Source organism: Sciurus carolinensis, chromosome 14 (assembly GCF_902686445.1).
Source record: "Sciurus carolinensis chromosome 14, mSciCar1.2, whole genome shotgun sequence".
Taxonomy (NCBI): domain Eukaryota; kingdom Metazoa; phylum Chordata; class Mammalia; order Rodentia; family Sciuridae; genus Sciurus; species Sciurus carolinensis.
The window spans coordinates 61,630,689-61,651,095 of record NC_062226.1 but is presented as its reverse complement, the minus strand read 5'-3'; the positions used below and the strand labels follow the sequence as shown (position 1 = coordinate 61,651,095).

Sequence of the window (20,407 nt, the reverse complement as noted above, 5' to 3'; positions counted from 1 at the left end):
GGATGTCCCCTTGCCTTCCTGAATGTGTTTTCTAAAACTGAGCACACTTCCATAGCACAGTAAAATGCTTCCCTCATTAACAGCCATACATCCCCATTTCTCCAAGGTAAACTACTTGCAATTAACAGTTTTTTCTATCAGCAATGTGAGGAGAGAGCCTACAGAGTGGAAGAAAATCTTTGCCACTCATACTTCAGATAGAGCACTAATTTCCAGAATATATGAAGAACTCAAAAAACTCTACACCAAGAATACAAATAACCCAATCAACAAATGGGCTATGGAAATAGACACTTCACAGAAGATCTACAAGCAATCAAAAGATACATGAAAAAATGTTCAACATCTCTAGTAATAAGAGAAATGCAAATCAAAACTACCCTAAGATTTCATCTCACCCCAATTAGAATGGCGATTATCAAGAACACAAGCAACAATAGGTGTTGGCAAGGATGTGGGGAAAAACGTACACTCATACATTGCTGGTGGGGTTGCAAATTAGGGCAGCCACTCTGGAAAGCAGTATGGAGATTCCTCAGAAAACTTGGAATGGAACCACCATTTGACCCAGCTATCCCATTCCTTGGCCTATACCCAAAGGACTTAAAATCAGCATACTACAGAGATACAGCCACATTAATGCTCATAGCTGCTCAATTCACAATAGCCAGGTTGTGGAATCCACCTAGATGCCCTTCAATTGATGAATGGATAAAAGAAACTGTGATACACACACACACACACACACACACACACACACACACATACACAGTGGAATATTACTCAGTCATAAAGAATAATAAAATTATGGCATTTACAGGCAAATGGATGCAACTGGAGAATATCATGCTAAGTGAGATAAGCCAATCTCAAAAAAAACAAAGGCCAAATGATTTCTCTGATAAGTGGATGATGACACATAATAGGGGGTGGGAGGGAGGCAAGAATGGAGGAAGGAGGGACTGTATAGAGGGAAAAGAGGGGTGGGAGGGGTAGGGGGAATGAAAAAATAACAGAATGAATCAAACGCCATTACCCTATGTAAATGTATGATTACACAAATGGTATGCCTCTACTTCATGTACAGAGAAGCAAGATGTATCCCATTTGTTTACGATGAAATAAATTTTAAAAAAAGAAGTTAGTTATTAAAAATTTGAAAGATTTGTATTTCTAGAAAATAATCATCTGAACCAAAATCTTTTCATATTTAAAATAAAGATAACTTTAATACAGTCAACTATACTAACATTCACCCTCGAGGGGAAATTCTTTGTTGACTGCATTTCAAAATAAACATTTTCATTTTCTATAATTTTATAAACACTGTAAATAAATTTATAACACTCCCCAATTTCTATCAATCAGAATGTGAGTTCTCTCAGATAAGAACCAAAGTAAGGACTTTCTCTTAAACCCTATGTCGTAAAGTTCCTTTTTAATCTTATTTTAAACAAAACTAGGAATGCGAGTGTGAGGAATTAAAGATAATAAAATGAAATGAGCACCTGTCAGACACAGAAGACATCAAAATGCACATTTTTGTGTATATGTAATTAAAACATACTTAATTTCACACATATTTTAGAACAGTAAATTTCTGCAGGCTTAGAAGAGACAGAATTGCAGTGGAAACAATCATATCTTTCAATTTTATATAACCTCTCTACAGGAGTATTTTATAACGGTTTTATGTTCTTGTACAGCAATGATCCTAAGAATTAGCTAGTCAGCAATAAGTAAAAGGAGCGGCTCAGCATTAATTACATCAGAACTAACATCATTGTATTTGGCAGGTGTCCACTAACATCAAATGGCCTTTGTTAATTAAGCCTATAGAACAGATCAAATCAGTGACTCTTTTGGAGGGCTTCCTTAGCCTATTGATCTTGGCAAGCATGAGTCACTATGTCATCATACATCTTCTCAATCAATGAGCATTAAAGGTACAACTATCATGGAAGGTTCTTGGAAACATCTTAATGTAAAAAAGAGTTAGTCAAACAGAGATTGAGAACTATTCTAACACATCCATGACCCATTCTTCTTGATTTTCTAAATTTTGCCATTAAATTAAACCAGACCTTGCAAAAATAGAGTCCTTGGATCACATCAACTCCGTTGTCCCTTTCACAGTACTATTGTCACTGAATTCTGATTCAGTGTTATATTATGCCTGCCGGTAATATTTTTAAAAATTGAAATACACTGTTTAAACATCACTTCTCTATTTTTACCAACTTGTGACTGAAGGCATTGGTGTATGTCATTCAATGTTTATGTGTCCAGAGAATTTGTATGATTGGATTTAGTTTCAGGAAAACATTTGTTTTATGGGTAGCTAAATTCTCCTGTCTTCTGAAAATAAAGATTTGCAAAACTATAGATTTCTATGATTAAACTGGTAGGCACAAACTTAATTGTCAAATTTAGTGATTGAGTATAATGAGTTTCTTATGAAAAACCAAAAGTTATTCTTCCTGCATATTTCAGATAAATTAACTTTCTCATATATCCATGTTTTAGTGAACTTTTGCCCTAGTATGATTTAACAGCCACCTCAAATATTTTGGAAATATGTTACATATAATTTTTAAAGTCATAAATGATATACTGTGTTTTTCTTTCCTGCCTCTATTTTTTCAACATCTTCTAGACAAAAAACACTAAAAAATAACTAAAATTAGGAAATTCCTAAATTGAAAGATATTCATGGTTAAAAGTTTCCAGGGTCCCTGCATTAAAATTCTATTCCATTAAATAACTTTATGATCCAAGACAAGTGCCCAAGTCTTTTCTTCTCCTTTTTTGATCATGAATTTATTCACTGTCAAATGATAACTCTATATCTACCCAATTAGATATCATGAAAATTAATATATATAAGTTCCTAGCATAGTGACCAGTCTATACATTATCTGACATTACTGTTATTATTATGTAGTTAAATTATAGCATATTTCTATTCATTATCTAATTTACAGTTCTGGTATGAGTTGAACTGTAATAGAACTGTACTAAAACATTTCAAACATTTAAGTCTTAATTTACAGTACATCACAGTGTGACTGTATTGGGTATGTGATCATTGGGGTTCTAATTATTTTGAATGAGGCTATTAGGATGAGTCCTAATCCATTATGAGTCGTGTTCTTATAAAAAGGAAATTTGGACAAATACTTGCTTATAAGGAGAACACCATCTGAAGAGGAAGACAGATCAGATGATGTTTCTAAAGCCAGGCAACTGTCAGCACACCAGCAGAAGTTACCAGAAAGAATGGAATGTATTTTCCCTGAAAGCCCTTAGAAAGGAGGGACAAGTTGATTTTGAACTTCTGGGCCCTAGAAATGAGACAACTGACTCCAATTATATAAACCACTCAGTATGCGGCACTTTGTCACAGTAGCCCTAGAAGTCAAAGACTAACACCAAATTCTGCAGGGCACTCATTATTATAGGTGAGAAAATTGAAGTTCAGAAAGAATATATTATGGTTTGGATTTTAAAATGCTCCTTGAAAGGTTCATATTCTTTACCAATCGTGACTGTGGAGGTGGCAGAACCATTAGGACATGGGGCCTAATGGAAGGAAGTCATTACATTGGGTGCATGCCTTTGAAGGCGGTATTGGGACCCTGTCTCTTTCTCCTCTCTTTGCTTCCCAGCCACTATGAGGTGAACAGTTTTGCTCCACAGTTCTTAGCTCCATAGTACCATGACACTCTACCTGACCACAGATCCTAAAGTAAGGGAGATAGCTGACCATGAACTGAAACTTCTGATACCATGGGCCAAAATAAAACCTTTCCTCTTTTTAAGTTGTTTGTATCAGATATTTTGTCATAGCAACGGAAAGCTAACACATGAAATTGCTTCTCCAAGGTCACAGAGCTAACAAATGCGACCTTGGGATTCAACGTTAGGGTTAGGATTAGGTTTAGGGTTAGGGTTAAGGAGGATGACAAGAATGGAGGAAGGAAGGACTGTATAGAGGGAAAAGAGGGGTGGGAGGGGTGGGGGGGAGGAAAAAAACAGAATGAATCAAACAACATTACCCTATGTAAATTTATGATTACACAAATGGTATGCCTTTACTCCATGTACAAACAGAGAAACAACATGTATCCCATTTGTTTACAATAAAAAAAAAGAGCAGGAAAAAAAAAGATGTTAAAAAAAAAAATCACAGCTGAAAAATTAGAAAATTTTAGTTCTTACTTCTCATCTTTTAATGGTCATGGATCAGCTAAAATATCCTAAGAAATAATCTCAAACAGTTGATCACTTTTAGTCAAGAAAAAATAGAACAAGATTCATAGATTTCTACATTTTCTAGTGAGAGACTTTTATGATAAAATCAATCTATAATCTATCTGCATATTAATAAAGATAATAAATACAGACAAATCAAAAATGGCAAGTGAGGAAGGAACAAGGATGATATTTAGTACATTTGCGGTGAATCATATTTTTTATAGTGAGCTTTTGTACACTGTAGTAGGGAAAACAGTAAATCCATGAACCAGCCAGAGAGAACCAAATAACACTAAGAAAATAAAACCGGGCCAGCTGTAAATATGCTCTGAGATCGTGTGTGCCAAGGACAAATAGTGAACACACTGAGTCATATGATTCATAACTCCATACCATGAAAATAAGTCAGTGGCTCAGTGAAACACAGGTACCAGGGAAACCAGATAACAGTGTGTTATCCAGTTCAAACACCTGAGAAAATGTATTAACCCATCACCAAGATTAGCAGTGAGTTATACCTACACATTATAGATACTATCTCCAATAATGCAGCTCTGTACAGATTCCTAGAACACGCCAAAGGCAAACCGCCAAAGATTAATGCACCTTTACAAGGTGCCAACACAATAAGAAGTCAAATGAGCAGGAATTTGATGCTAAAGAACAAGCTTCAGAAGAAAGGTATTTTATATCCCCAACCCAAGGCAAAACTGATCACTTGAAGCCAAATATCAGAGGTTGGATATCCTCTTAGGAAAGTAAAACCACTGGTAGGGCCAAGTTTTTCTCCATAAAGTACTTTGGCATCTGCTCTAGCACCTCATAAAATGGGTGAATAAGGCCCCAGAAGTTTGATCTGAGATTCTGCCAATTCAATTGTTTTTTTCATCCATCGGAGCCCACCCCTACCCACCCCACAAAAGAAAAACAAAAAATTAAGCCATTCAGACAACATTGATTTTTATAAAGCAAAGAGCTTCCTGGTAAGCAATATCTGAGATCCCTGGCAGTTTTAGTTCTAAAGTTTATCTCAAATCAATCTTATATAAATTAAGTAATTTCTTGAAACCATTCTATCAGAGGCACTGGTACAAAGTAGCAAAGTTTTTTAGTATCAAACTGATGCAAGAAGGGGGCATTCATCATCTCATGCAGAAAAATCTTCAACTTATTCTCATACAAATGAAAAAGAAATGATGCTAAAAACATACCTCAGCCTAACATGATTATTTGGTTTTTCAGATGTCTCTGCCTATTCCTTTTCAGACATCTTATCACAATCTCTCAATTTGAAGACCTGACTTTCAAAAATTAAAATTTATATTGTCTTTGTGACCTTCCCACCCCTATCTCCTCCTTCTCGCCCTACTTCCCAGCCTGACCCTTACTTACTTACCTCCTGTCTGAGTGATGACTTGTATGTCACTTGAAAGAGGACCATCTCCAATTGAGGTAAAAGCCAGGACTTTGACAGAGTATGTTTTCTGGGGCACTAAGTTGCCAATAGTAGTGATTTGGCTGTCAGCTACATTATGTTTCATCCAGTTGTTGACATGCTGAGTAGGATCCATTGTATAATAAACTCTGTACCCTTGGATCTGTCCATTCGGCTCCTCAGGTTCCTTCCACTGCACCAAAATGGTGGTTGAGCTCAACATCCGTGCCTGGACATCCCTTGGGGCACTGGATGGTGCTTGCTCTGAGGTCTGTGTTAGCACAGGCTCACTGGGAGGTCCACGCCCAATATTATTGACAGCAACAACCCTGAATTCATAATCCGAGTAGGGGCTTAGTCCAGCCACACTGTAGCGTGTGGTTGCTACCCCATCAATTTCTTTGTAAGGTTCCTCAGAATTTTTAGGTTTATGCTGAATGATGTAGTAAGAGACAGGCTCAGGGTTCCCAGAGTCCCATGTCAGTGTGATGCTCGTGGCTGTGCTCTCTGTCACTACTGGAGTTCCTGGAGGTTTGGGTAAGGCTTGGGTGGAGAAAAAACACAGTGACTACCCAACTGCTCCACAATGTTGCACAAATCAACAAACTTAGATATTGCAATGATAGAACTACATATCTCTACTAAGGATTTAATTAGATGAAATTAGTTACTAAGTGATCCAGAAGTACAATAAAACACACACAGGTGACACAAATCCCATTTCACTAGAAGGGTCTGATAGTATATTTTGGAGTTTGTATCCAAATCCAGCATTATTTGCTAAATGATCCTGGTTATACTCCTTAACCTTTCCTTGATTTGGTTTTCTCATGTGAAAAACAGGAAAAACTGCATTCCTGGAGTTATATTGAACAGTTGAGTATTTCACGGGTTTGCTGTGAAGATTAATGAGCTAATATGATAATACTCAAAAGAACATAAATGCAGGTATTACTATTTTTACTCCAAAAGCTTGACTATCTAGTTTCCCCTGCTTCAACAAATAAATGATATAACTAACTATCAACAAGGAAAAGAACAAAAGATGGAATATACTGAAATAAAATTACTATGAAAGAAAAGTTCCCATATTCTTTTATAAACATAGGGCATAGGGAACATTATGAAAATTGTCTTATAAATGATCTAACCAAGAATATTGAGGTAGGGTTAGAGTTAAATCTTTCTCTGGCATTCATGGAGTCTTGGGTTCAATTCCCAGCACCACCCAAAAAGAGAAAAGAAAAAAAAAAATAGAGATTAAAAAGAACAGTAATTTCAAATAAATATTTTTTCATAATTTGTAAAAATGTTGAAGGAACTAAATTAAGACATTTACAAATCACTTTCTAAAGCATGTTCTTGTCAATAAAAACTTCTATATTCTACTTAATAAAAATTATTTGTTCCACATTATATGCATCTGAAACAAGAGCTACCTGACAAACACTTGCATTTGAATCCATCTTTTAAGAGATCCAATTTTTTCATTTTAACAGAACCCAACTCAAAATGCTCCTTTTTAAGAATATAAACCATCTATACCGGTAGCCTTCTATTTAAGTGCCTTACTGTAGACCACCATTGTAAAAGGGGAATTCTACCAACAGATATTTTTAGAGAAAACCAGGAAGGTAACATTCATATAAGCAGGTCATTGTGTGGGTCTTGCAACACCCCTGCATAGGATGCTTTCCCAGAGCAACAGGCTTGTACTATGAACTTCCTGCTGCATTCACAATACCTAGAAGACTGGCCCATACAGAGTTGGGTCTTAAGTGAGAATTGTCAAGTGTCTGACGAATGAGTCAGTACTCATTCTCCTATCTTCACGCTCCTTTCTTTCATTTTGGTTTTTTCATTATTTGATCTTCAAGATTCAACCTTAGCATTATTTATTTTTTAGGTAGAATGGGTAGGGAATTGGCTGAGTAAAGGGGAAAAAAAAGTAGATAAGATTAGTGTACTGTGAATTCTGCTTTTGTACTCTTTAAGGTGTTCGGCAAACCTTCAAATATTTAAAATTCTAATGGTTATTATGAAGAGAGGTGATTTAATATTTGCATATTACTCTAAGAACTATAGAATGATAATATTTGGCCACAGGAATTTTCTAAAAAAATAATAAAAAGATATTTCTTCAAATATTCTGTCTGGCCTGACATTTTTTTAAAGAACTAGGTAATTGAGATTTCCTGTTTATCTTTCTGAAATTTCAAGGCAAATAAGTATATCACTGTTTAAACTCATATTTACTAATATTAACTGATGCTATTTTTTCTAAGTGTTGTTTATTGTTCTGTGTCTATAATGTAAGGTAAGTAATAAGGACACGTGGTACATTATTTTTAAATGACAATAAATAGCTGGGTGAGGTGATGCATGCCTATTCATTCTAGCAACTCAGAGGGTGAGACAGGAGGATCACAAGTTCAATGCCAACCTCAGCCTCTTGTTAAGACCCTAAAAACAAAAATTAAAAACCAGAAAAATTTTAAAAAGGGCTGGGCATATAGCTCAGTGTTAAAATGCCCTGGGTTTGATTCCTAGTACCAAAAACTAATGATGAATGTTGATAATGTGCACTTCTGCTATTACATCACAGTAATGGTTTTACATGGTACGTATCTGATATATATATATATATATATATTCAATTGGAGATAATGACACCAATTTAATGTGTGTTGCATTTTCTAAAATTGTACTTTAAAGAAAGGGAAGATAATTTGTGCTCATTTTGCAATAATTCTAGACATTTGCAGGAAACAAGTCACCCTCAGTATGACCCCATTTCCAAGTTTTTGAGACAACAACTTATACTCCCACACATTCAATTTTTTTAAAATTCGAAATAGTCATAGAATATAGTGCTTTGGGTGTATTTAGTACATTTATTTCAAGAATAAACATTTCAGAGCACTTATCTATGCAACTGGAAGGATAAAAGTAAAACAGATGATAATGCTATTTGCATTCGATTTTTTGTGCTATGGTTCATCAAAAACTTATTGCACTATTAGATTGTGTTAATTTCAATGCTCTTTTTCTTTTTTTCCTTCATGTTCACAGACTTTAAACATTTAACAATACTCATTTGGATTCTTCCTGGGACTCCTATCAAATCTCTAGAGTAGTATGAAGCTGGTAGCAACTGGTCTTACCATGATGATCAATCAGATCTAGAATTCCTAACTCTGCCAGGATAGTGCCGGGGCTGCCTATTGCTGAATATTTTGACAATTATTCCTACTCAGACAGTCAATATTTTAAGTAAGAATTTGCTTTCCTATGTATGTATTATATACATTTATTATATACATTTCCTTACCTATATATGGATTATATACATTTGAAACAGAAATGAATTGATTCAATTCATAATTCTGGAAAACAGATTTCCTAAGGACATTTGTCAGGTACCTTGAGTGTACCCAGATTTTCAAAGCATACCTTTAACAGTGATCTGTGCTATTGCTTCAATGACACCTAGTGTGGACATGGCGACACAGGTATAATTTGCTGACTGTCTGACATCATTCAGTTCTAGGACATTTCTTCCTATTGGCATATCATCTTCAGGTGTCAGATCTTCTGCCCCCAACATCCACTTCACATAAGGCATTGGTGACCCCACTGCCACACAGGTGATATTAACACTTCCACCTGGCATGATTTCATGATTAGTGGGTGGGATAGAGAATCTTGGTGGGACACGGCGAACTGGAATAAAACACAAGGGAAGATGATAACATATACAAGGCAAGAAGAAAGCGGCTTGCTAAACACATCACATGCACAAGTACAGACACAATTAAACAACTGAAACATATCGTGGACTGTTCAAAAACAAAACAAAGAAAAGCTGTGGATAATACAGACCATACAAGTATGGTGTGTGTATGCACAGAAGAATTTATTTAGTTTAATCATTGGTAACTTAGACACATTCATACAAAAGTTGATTCAGACCTACAAGGGCCCCACAAAAAACTATCTACAAACTAACAATACACAAATATCATGCATAAGATAAACACAGAAACATATACATTCATGCATATAAGATTGGTTATATGCATGCATGTATATGCAGAAAAGGGGACTGGAAGATCATCAGCATGTTTGAGTTGACAACCAAAGCCAACTTCAGCACTGTGTACTTCCAGTTGATGTGAATGTATGTGTGGGACCACACTGTCACATCCCAGCCCTAGAAAATATCTCCTAGAATACACTGAAAGTATAATTTATTTGCTTTCAGATTCAGAGTGGATGCAGCCTCAAAACCTTACACTAACAGTAGAACAAACACAAAAATATACATATATGTGTGTATATATATATGTATATGCACACACATGCGTGCGCGCACATACGCACGCACGCACGCACACACACACACACACACACACACACACACAGAAGAGGAAACAGGCAAACACCAGTAGAGATACTGGACTAAGTCATGCAAGGCATGCATAAGATGGGATCTCAAGGCCCGTGCTAGGGTAATGGGAGAATTGCTGGAATCCAAGATGACAATGACAATAGAAGAAATAACAGGGAAACAAAACTACACAACAGGAGAAGGAATAGTGTTGGGATGGGGACTTAGGGGATGAGAGGTTTGAAAGTTGGAAGATATTTGGTTAAGTTGAGGTTGCTAAAGGTAAAAACTGCAAATTCAGAATGGGAGCTGAGTATTTTGCATTCAGGATTCCATTCAGTTCTTATCTAAGTTAAGACAACACCAACGACCACACAATCTAATAAGAGGTTTTCTATGGCTACATTCAAACTGAGGGACATCAGATCTCAAACACACAGTGGGACATGACATTAAGAGAAGTGGTTATATTAAAGCAACATAACAGAAGAAATTACCAAGCAATTATAGTTCAGTGTTCCTGCTTCAGATAATCTGCACATTTATGTGTGTTTAAATACATGTGTTTTGAACGTGGTAAGAGGAGAGGGTGAGAGAGAAATGGTTTCCTCTTGGGTTTTTAGGAGCAGACCATTATACCATGAGAATTTTAGATCAAGAGGGTAATCTTTAGGAGCATACCTTAAATACAGATAAGAAACTAATTTTTCAAAGTTATAAAAAGACTGAAAAACCACCTCATAACCCCAAGAAGAAGCTATGTGATTCTGTCTGAAAACTCTTTGGCTACACTTAGGGTTGAGATAAACCTCCATTGACTTGAGTGGGCTCGCTGCAATGGCCTCATGGGTGAATGACAGTCGGGGGAAAAGAGGGGAGAGTTAAGCATGCCTCCTGCAGCCAATTCACAAGAGGTTACCCAAAGCAAGCAGGAGCCAGTGTAGACTCTGAGGTATTAAAGAGCATATCAAGAAAAAGGAGCAGAGTTTAGTCTTCATGCTTGGGATTAGGGGAGCAATTGTAAAAAGTCATTCTTTGGGCAGCAGGCATCCTTAGAAGACAGAAATTAAAGGTGGAGAGGGAGACGGGAAGCGTGGAGGAGGAAGGAAAGCAGGAACACTGACCACGTTCACTGGACCTTAGAAAGTTAAGTGTTACCAGTTACCATGCACCCAGGCACATTCTCTCCCGTCATGCACCACAGACACCACCAGCAAGCAACGGAAGCCATGGCCAGAAGCATTCTCTGCTAAAATATACCATTAACCAAAAGAAGACCACAATGCAGCTACATTCATTTCATTTGTATTCTTTGTTATTGGTTTAATTAATAGTTTTGTAAGGTGGGTAAAAAGTAAAAAACACACCAACCTTCTCGCAGCTCTGAGGGATGTAGGGGGTTTGATGCAGAACACAATGAAATGAGGAAAGGAGAAAAACAAGGGAAACACAGAGAGAGTAAAAAGGCCATATCAAGGCTTTCAACTGCTACTTGAACATCTTTATTTGCTCTAGTTCATCCTTCCTACCTCAGCTGGAAAAGTTAGCAATACCTCATGGACTAACACAGTATTAGAAACAATAGCTAGCATCATTTTGAAATTTTCCACGGAAGAAGGTACACATGCCTCATGCAGTAAAGGAGGTCACCATTGTGAGAAAGGGGGTCAAAGGGCTTTCAAAGAATTTACAGAAGAAACAGTTTTCTTCATATTCCCCCCACCCCAGACTCCAGAGAAAGGAGGAGAAAAACATCCCCAGGACAACAAAATTACCTCTAACAAAAATTTCAAAATCAAGCTAGGTATTTCCTTCAGGGATCCCCATCCTACAGTAACAAAGTCCTTGTAGTCTCTCCTCCATTCCCACCCCCACCCATGCCTTTTGTGGCTACTGAGGAATGTAGTCCAGGAATCAGAGGTTTCTGGTGAACAAAAAACTACAGGAACTGGCTTTGAGAACTCCTGGGAAGCAGCACTTCTTTGTAAGAGCTCAAACTTCAATCATTTCTATTAGTATATGAAAAATTACAAATATATCCCCATAATTCATTCTTGTTTCAAGTCCAACCAATATTATTTTTTTAAAAATTGGTGTTCCGTGGTAATCAGAAGACTAAATTTTTTAATAAGTATTAATAATTTAAACACGTATGTGTATATAACATGTGCCTACACACATGTAGGCACAGATAGATGCTACATGTTTACAATTGAGACACTATAAAAAGAAGGAATACAATTTGTTCTACTTGCATGTAGCACCATTTTTTAAAGTTGTTAGCTTCATCCTCACAGCTCGGTAGCAGAGGTCATGAAGACATAAACACTTCTATGCTTGCAGTTACCCACTGAACTGATTAGTAGCACACCGAGCAATTATTTCAAGGTTTGGTAAGGAAAGAGAAGAGAAACAACAGAAAAAAAGTAGAAGAAAAAGGAGAAAACCTCAAACAAATGCCAAGCACAGTTCAATCGATGTGGTTAAAAATAGGAATCAAAATGTAAAAATGCAAATATACTTACAAACTTCAAGCCTCAGGATAGATTATACTCAAGAGTTCTCATTTTTTAACAATCAACATATTGCGAGTTTTCAATTCTCTACCTACTAAAATGCTTCAGCTACCATAACCATTACCAAATCAGCTTGTTACATACTGACAGAATAACACAGACCCCCGTGGGCATCTCAAGTCCCCCTGAGCCTGAAGGAAGAAGCCACGCCAGGGTTGTGGCATTCCTACCTCTGACATATAAATTGGCAGGGGCAGAATAGCGAGTGCCCGCGCTGTTGGTGGCAACACACTCATATTTTCCTTGGTCAGATTCTTCACTCTGTTCGATCTGAAGGGCTCCTGTGTGGATATAAAATATATTGCCAAAGAGATGGTCAGAGCAAGCTTTCTCAGTTCAGAAAGCTAAACCTCTTAACAACATGAAAAGCCCTGCAAAGCGAAGGTCCGCTCAACGTCGATTCAATCTCTTGCTAAGGTGCACAGACAGAAAATGATGCGATGAGAAAAACATATAGAGATTATTTTTTTACATCATCAATGCTAGCATAAGAAAACAATATCTTTTCTTTCCCAAGCAAGACTTCTAGTCATAATTAACACTCTTATCTCCTAGACTAATAAAATGAAGATGGGTGAGACTGCTTCAAGGAAGTATGGCTTTTAAATAAAACAAAAGATTAATTTTTGGTTTTGTTTTGTTTCATTTTGGTACCAAAAGTGGCGCAAAAGATAGGCACGCTCAAAAAAAACCAGGCTGGGTTTTCAAGAAAGTCTTCCGCCGAAGAAAGCCAAAAATACGCAGCGAGTACAAAAAGGCTGCACAAAGTGAAAAAATAAAATTAGTCATTATCAATTATCAAAATAATACTTAAAGAAACAAAACTCCCTTAAGACATGCAGATTTTGAAGAAAAGAAAGACAGTTTGCCACAACTTACAATCATTTTTTTTTTTTTTACATTTGCTGAAAAACAAAGAGCAGTTGCATTAGAAGATTTTTAAAAAGTTCAAAAGCACGGCCCAGGCCAGCCAGGAAGAGCCAACCAATCACTGCTTGAGGACCTCGAGACGGATCCCCTAAGACACCCATCAAAATCCACCAGTGGGATTAGCAGTGTGGTGTCACAAAGCCCCAAGAAAAATATAAAACAAGAATTACAAAAGAAATGAACACTGAGTCAAAGTATGAAAAACCAGCAATACCACATACCACCAAGAATACTGAGCACCTTGTTTCCATGGCCTGAAGGACAGAAGATCCAAAAATCCAGAGACGAGTAATCCAAGAAAAAAAGAAGTGGGGAAAAAAGCATTGCTGTCAGACTGGAGGCGGGTGGGAGCAGGTGGAAGGGGGAGTCATTCTTTGACTTTAAAGACATTAAGAGAAAAAAGAATTGAAGAACAAAAGCAAAAACCTTTTGAAAGATAAAGACAAAAAGCAGATGGTCCAGGCTGTCTTCTGCATGTCTGCCTGTTCTCCAGACCACCTTGGCTTTGGTCCAGAACAAGAACAGCTAAGGAAGAAAAAAATGATCTTTTTTTTTCTCCAGTTGGACAAAAAAAAAGGAAAAAGAAGAAAAAAAAAGGAAAAAAATAAAAAAAGAGAAAAAAGAAAAAGGAAGAAGAAGAAAAGGAAAAAAAGAGGGACAGATGGTACGCTGTGACTGGTCTGTGGTCTAAAGACCTGGATATGCTTTCTTTGAAGCATATCACAACTTAAATAATCATTTTCATAAAGAAAGAAATGAACAAAACAAAGAGAAAAAGAAAAAGGAAAAGGAGAGCTCACAATATGAGAATCACGAATCATAACCAAACAGTACAAAGGAAAAAATTAAGTTGATGCACGTTTTTGGAATGACTTTGGAAACCAGACAAAGATGAGAGGGATGAAAGGACAGAAAGAATGAGTAAGATCATTCTGTGAACGTTAGTTCAGCACTCTTACCTCTTATTGGTGTACCACCTGGGTGGATAATATGAATGCAAATAAGATTAGAAAGAAGAAGCATTAGTACGAGAAGAAGGAGGCTAGGGCTGGGGAGAAGAATTAAATTAGATTTACAGAATTAAATAAGGTCTTAAAAGAAACTTGAATTACTATACTGGTAAAACAGGAATATATTAGATAGTATTATTAGATCATAAAAGCAAGTTGCATTATACCACAGAGGGCAAAGACCATAATAGGCAGCATTGCCTTTCTCAGAGAACAACTGAGTTCTTAGGTCTGGGGTCACATAGGGTTAGAACTGTATCTCATATGCCTCATATCCTTTAAAAAAAAAAAAAAAAGAACTATACGATAATTTTTAAAGACATAGTTTAGGTACATACTGACTAAGCTATTTAAGTATATATATAAATATGCATATATATATACTGTTATAGGAAATACTAAAGACTAACTAGAAACAAACACTGTTGATTGGCTATCTTATACTACTTACTATGCTGCATTTGTGTGATATAACTATTTGTGTACTATTTTATTTCTCTATACAGTGTTCTTACAATAACGGCTCTGTGGAGGTGTGCGTGTGCGCGCCACTATGGAGATTTGGTGTCTACACTGACAGTTAGTAAAATGCATGCCATGCATTTTATTATTAATAATAATAATATTCTGAATATGGAAATTAGTGGGGGTGAAGTGCGCTTCAGAACTAAGCACTTACCAATGGATTCTGGAGATTTAAATACGGAGAGAAGAAAGACAGCATAAAAATATTATTATATTCCTTATATTTTGGTACAAATTTTTCAGAGTTAATGCTTTATTATACTATATCATCTATGTTACATGTGAATAATTAATTCTTTATTTACAATAACAGAATGCTAATCTACACAATTCTGCTGACAACAAGCAAAAGAGGCAGTTAACAAGACGCTTTAACATCACAGGACAGGTCAAAAGCTGAGAATTCTGGGAAGACAGGCAGTTAAACAACTTAGAACTCTATATCCATATTACTACCAATGTCAAAGTAAACAGCTTATTAATACATGCCCCATGAAATTACCTAGGGACAGCGTCTAAAACTTACAAATTCAGAATTACCTCTACTTTTCATCTACAGAGAGCAAAGGAATAAACTTGGATGCGAATGGGAAAGGGAGAAAAGGATAAGGAGAGAGAGAGAAAACAGCAAAAGCTGGAGTCTACACCAAAAGCAGGCTTCTGTAGATCCAGTCCCTGGAGGGTTCGAAAACCTTGAGTGTGGGCGCACACTACTGTGGCTAATGTGTAGAAAATGCTCGCTCACAGTGATCAAGTATCAAGAAAAATCCCCTCCTCTCATCGGTACTTTGAAAAAGACTTTGTTAAAAAAAAAAAAAAAAAAATCAGCTGGTTACTCATAAGAGACCGTCTCTGTGATTTATGTATTAGTGAAAAGAAAGCAGATGTGCCCAAACTTACTAAACTTTGGAACTTGGGTGAGTTCAAGTGTAGACAGTAGAAAATACACTTTAATAAAATTGAATCATTTTAGTGTTTAATATGAACATTTGTTTTTTAATGGATATAACCATTGGAACTCCTTGCAAGCTCTGAATGAAGTCCAATGTTGAAATAAATTTGTTTCAAAAGAAAACAGAGAAAGAAGAAAGAGGAGAAAATGGATCCATCAAATACTGCAGAAAAGCAGTAAATTAAAAAAATTATCAAAAATACAGTCACAGCAGTGAGCAATGTGGATTAAACAGAAGCTGCAAAACAGAGAGAAGAAGAACAGACTCTGAAACAGGCCATGACATCACACACATGGACAACATATTAAATAACAGAGAAAGAAAAGAGGGAGAAAAATCAATACCTCAAAATTAAAAAATAAATAAATAAAATAAAAATAAATAAAATAAAGAGAGAGAAAGATTTTTTTAAAAAATTATCTAGGAGTTAGTAGAAACAGTAACAAGACCCTACCTGATCGTAACTGCTTAATACGACCATTGTTGTTGCTTGTGTCCACAGGTAAGAAATCTTTGAACCAAGTGATTTCTGGATCCGGATTACCACTGGCTGCACAGAGCATGGTGGCAGTGCGTGTACGCTCCACCACCTTCAACTGCGGGCCCATGTCAATAGTAGGGAAGCCCCTGGGAATTTGATCCTCTGTAAGACAAAAAGTAACGCAAACACTGTGTTAAGAAGTCAAATGCCAGGAATTCAATATTACCCACAAATCTCCCTTTTAATATTAGTCAGCCATGTGTTGAAAACCTAATACAAACCAAGCACCATTATGTTAGGACTCAGTGATCACCTCTGTTCCAGACCAGCAGAGTACACATATATGAAAGGCCAACACACACACACACAGAGCTCAGACTCTGTGATACAGATGAAAGTGAGTTTTCTAGGAGCACAGACAGAAAGTAACTGCAGTATTAGTGCCTGAGATGGTCAATGAGTACCAAGTGGAATCTCTGATTTGCAATAATCCTTGAGGAAGAAGTCAGGTTGACTCAGTTGCAAAAAGGAAGAAGGAATTTTAGAAAGACAGGAATGTTTTCACTGAGAGGAAAGCACGGGCTAGGATGGGAAGTAAATAGAAGCATGTGCCCCCTGCTAACAAGCAGGTTAGCTGGGAGCTAAGTTAAGCTGTCTGTATTCCAAGATGACTTGTTTCTCTTATAACGTAAGTAAAACTACACACACTTGATCCTCTGAATCCACTGGTTCCACACTTAAAAGTTTCAAGTATTAAACCAGTTGAGGATTGAAAGCATTTGGAAATAAACTGTACTGAACATGTACAGAAATTTTTCTTATTATTATTCCCCAAACAATGCAGTATAACAATTATTTACATAGCATTTACATTGTATTATATAGTACGAGTAACCTAGAAATAATAAAGTACACACAAGGATGTGCAAGATTATATGCAAATACTATACCACATCATACAAGGGACTTGAGCATCCACAGATTTTAATATTGTTGGGTGTGTGTACATGTGTGTGTTTTGAATGGATCCCTCTCAGATACTAAGACACGTTGTATATAATACTCACACGATTACAGGTGAAATACAAATGAATTTATTTGTAGGGAGTTTCAATTAATCAGAAAATTGTCTACAAGGGATTAACCAAAGAACAAATTAACTCCCCACTAATGGCACAAAAGTAAATGTGTCCTATGGAAAGAGAACAGTTTCCTCTATCTCTAAAATCTGTACCATTTTCAGTAATTCAAAACTTGAAATTCCTAAACTTTGAATTTCCAACTGATCCACAGTTGACTTCTTCATACCCACATCAAATTGCTCCAGATTTCTGTTGAGAAATTAAAATCTACTTAAATCCCTGGATTGTGCTCACACTGATAATCTACATTGCCTGTTCATCCAGGCAGGATTAGAAAGGTATTGAAGGAATTTTAGTTCAATGGGTGAAGATTATCCAAGTAGAATGCAGCCATTTGTTTGAAGACCATTAGAGAAACATTTTTCCTTCCAGTTGGGTCTGGTGATTAATAACATGCCCTTACACCCTTGGAACCACCAGTGAATTTTCATGTGCCACCAATTTGAAAATGACTCAAAAATATCAACTCCAGTGCACTGAACACTGCAAATCTTCAAGTGTGGCAACTAACTTCTCCTTGGATATCACCTACAAGCTCCATCATGAGTAACAAATCCATGGTTGACTCTGTGAATCATACTGAGGTTTAGTTACAATTCCTAGTGCAGAAGCCCAATTGTGGTACCTCCACTGTACTGTCAGTCAGCCCTGGTGCTCTCCTGACTCTCTTTATAGTCTACAGAGAAAATTCAACCTCTGAAAGCTGGCTAACAAACTCCTTTGTTAAATCAAGTCCCACTTTTATTAGCCTTTCATGGATCACTTCCTCCACAGGAAACTTATGTCTACATTGAGATTCTCACCATTCCCCAGACAAATCATGTCTGTTGAGTAACTCCGTGCCTCCAGAAAGCCAGATGAAATCACTTTCATTGTAAACCTTTTCTAAACTCCCACATAGTTGATCATTTTTCCTTGTCAGAGATATACAGCTGTGGGTTCCTAAATCCACTGTCTTGTACTTATCAATTACATCAGTTTATCCCTCCAGACCATGAGTTCTTTCATGTCTCATCTGCATTCTAATGCCCTGCCCTCATGGTAGTATGGATTCCCAGATTTTAAGATAAACTCCAGTGATTTCCAAGCATAAGTGTGAACATATCAAAATGATTGTGGGCAAATTTTTCCTACTATACAGAACTTCTGGTAAAGAGGTGACCAGAAGCATAATCAAGATTGGACAGATTTTGGATCTTGACCTTCTTTAAGGTCCAAAAAAGAAAGAGCTCAAGAAAAGAAAAGTTCAGTGAACAGTTATAAGTTATTTTAAGATAAAACTGATGGGCTAGTAAGTCCAAGCAGAGACTCTGGCCCTTTTGCTCAACAGTATGGAGGTTATATATCTTCTATTAATCAGTCTGTGCAAGATCAAAAGGATCTGTGGCAAGTAGAATTTGACATCTAAATTTTCCCTCAGACCAGTTACTTAGGGCCTGGAACTTGAAATAAGTGTGTGTGTGTGTGTGTGTGTGTGTGTGTGTGTGTGTATACATGTATACATACACATACATTTATGTGCATGTATGTATAATAACTTCAATGAATTATTTTTTTAAGTTGAAAGTTGTGCCACTTTTAAGAAATCATAACATTCTGTTTATATAAAAGCTTATACATTCTTAGTCAAACAGAGGTCTACAGTGGACAAGTGTCAGAAACAGTGGTTAATAGTGTAATTTCAAGATGATTTTTTTTAAGTCTTCAAGGGAAAGTTAAAAATTAAAACTGGAATTAGAAGTATCTTGCAAATTAGGCTATGCTAATTTTAATCATCTATTCCACTTGAATTTCATCAGTCTGTTCTTTATGTCTTTAAAAATTCTGCCGATATATTTACATCTACAGTGCAGTTCTAATGTTGTTTGGGAACAAAAAAAAGCAGAAAGATCAATAGCTGCTGTACCACACATATTATATTATTAAACATTGCACTTGGCAGCTATTGACACAAAATGCTTCAAAGGATAAAAATAATTTACCTCAAGTGCTCCAAAGTCAACTACATTGCCTTCATCATCTAGAAATGAGGTTCTAAAAAAGTCTGTTATTTTCAATTTTAAAAACAACATAGGAAGGTTAAATTTTTTAAAAAATATCACCTTCAGATTCCTGATTTTTGCATTCCCTGGGGCACTGTACCACCTTCTGACCCTCGCATTTAACTACTAGTTCATTCACAGCCATGACTATTGCCTTACTAGTCCTTGATTTTCTTTGAATGGTTCATCTCTCTGAAGAACCAAGCCAACATTTACAGGGCTGATGTGTGGCAAGTGTGAGCCACTTACCAAATCTCCTACCAAGGAAATCTAGATTTAATAACCATTCACAAGAAATGAAGTCCTCACCTTTTGGGGGAGCTGACGAAACTGACTTGTGCCCTCCAGAAAGTAGCCTAATACATTTACATGACCTTTCCTTCCCTTTTCGGCTCATAAAGAACACTCCAGAGCCTCCTTTTCATACACACAAGTATACAACAAAGATAATCATTCTTGCATACTAATCACACAGAGAATGTAAAGAGCATCCTTTTCTTATTTTTAATAAGGGTAATTAAATTCCATCCATCCCCACTTTGCACAGAAACTCTTTGAATGCACATTCTTCATTAAATTTTCATGAGAAACATCACAATGTAACAGATTCAAATAGCCAGAGCTGCTACACTTTGACAGTTGTGGCTTGTTTCCAATTTGACTGTC

The 20,407-nt window shown here is 36.4% G+C and overlaps 1 protein-coding gene across 47 annotated transcripts in view; it reads right to left on the bottom strand.

The window, feature by feature from the left end:
- The window catches only part of Ptprd (protein tyrosine phosphatase receptor type D), a 629,514-nt gene that overhangs the window by 172,525 nt on the left and 436,582 nt on the right, over positions 1–20,407 (bottom strand). For 23 of the 47 annotated variants that reach the window (XM_047523757.1, XM_047523758.1, XM_047523756.1 and 20 more), the window contains exons 5-11: positions 16,531–16,719; positions 15,278–15,286; positions 14,548–14,565; positions 12,829–12,939; positions 11,454–11,465; positions 9,146–9,415; positions 5,654–6,235 (exon numbers count right to left, since the gene is read on the bottom strand). In XM_047523757.1, the coding sequence (XP_047379713.1) occupies positions 5,654–6,235; positions 9,146–9,415; positions 11,454–11,465; positions 12,829–12,939; positions 14,548–14,565; positions 15,278–15,286; positions 16,531–16,719 (1,191 nt within the window). The remainder of the gene's footprint in view (positions 1–5,653; positions 6,236–9,145; positions 9,416–11,453; positions 11,466–12,828; positions 12,940–14,547; positions 14,566–15,277; positions 15,287–16,530; positions 16,720–20,407) is intronic. The other 24 variants (XM_047523775.1, XM_047523777.1, XM_047523780.1 and 21 more) reach the window with 7 other exon arrangements.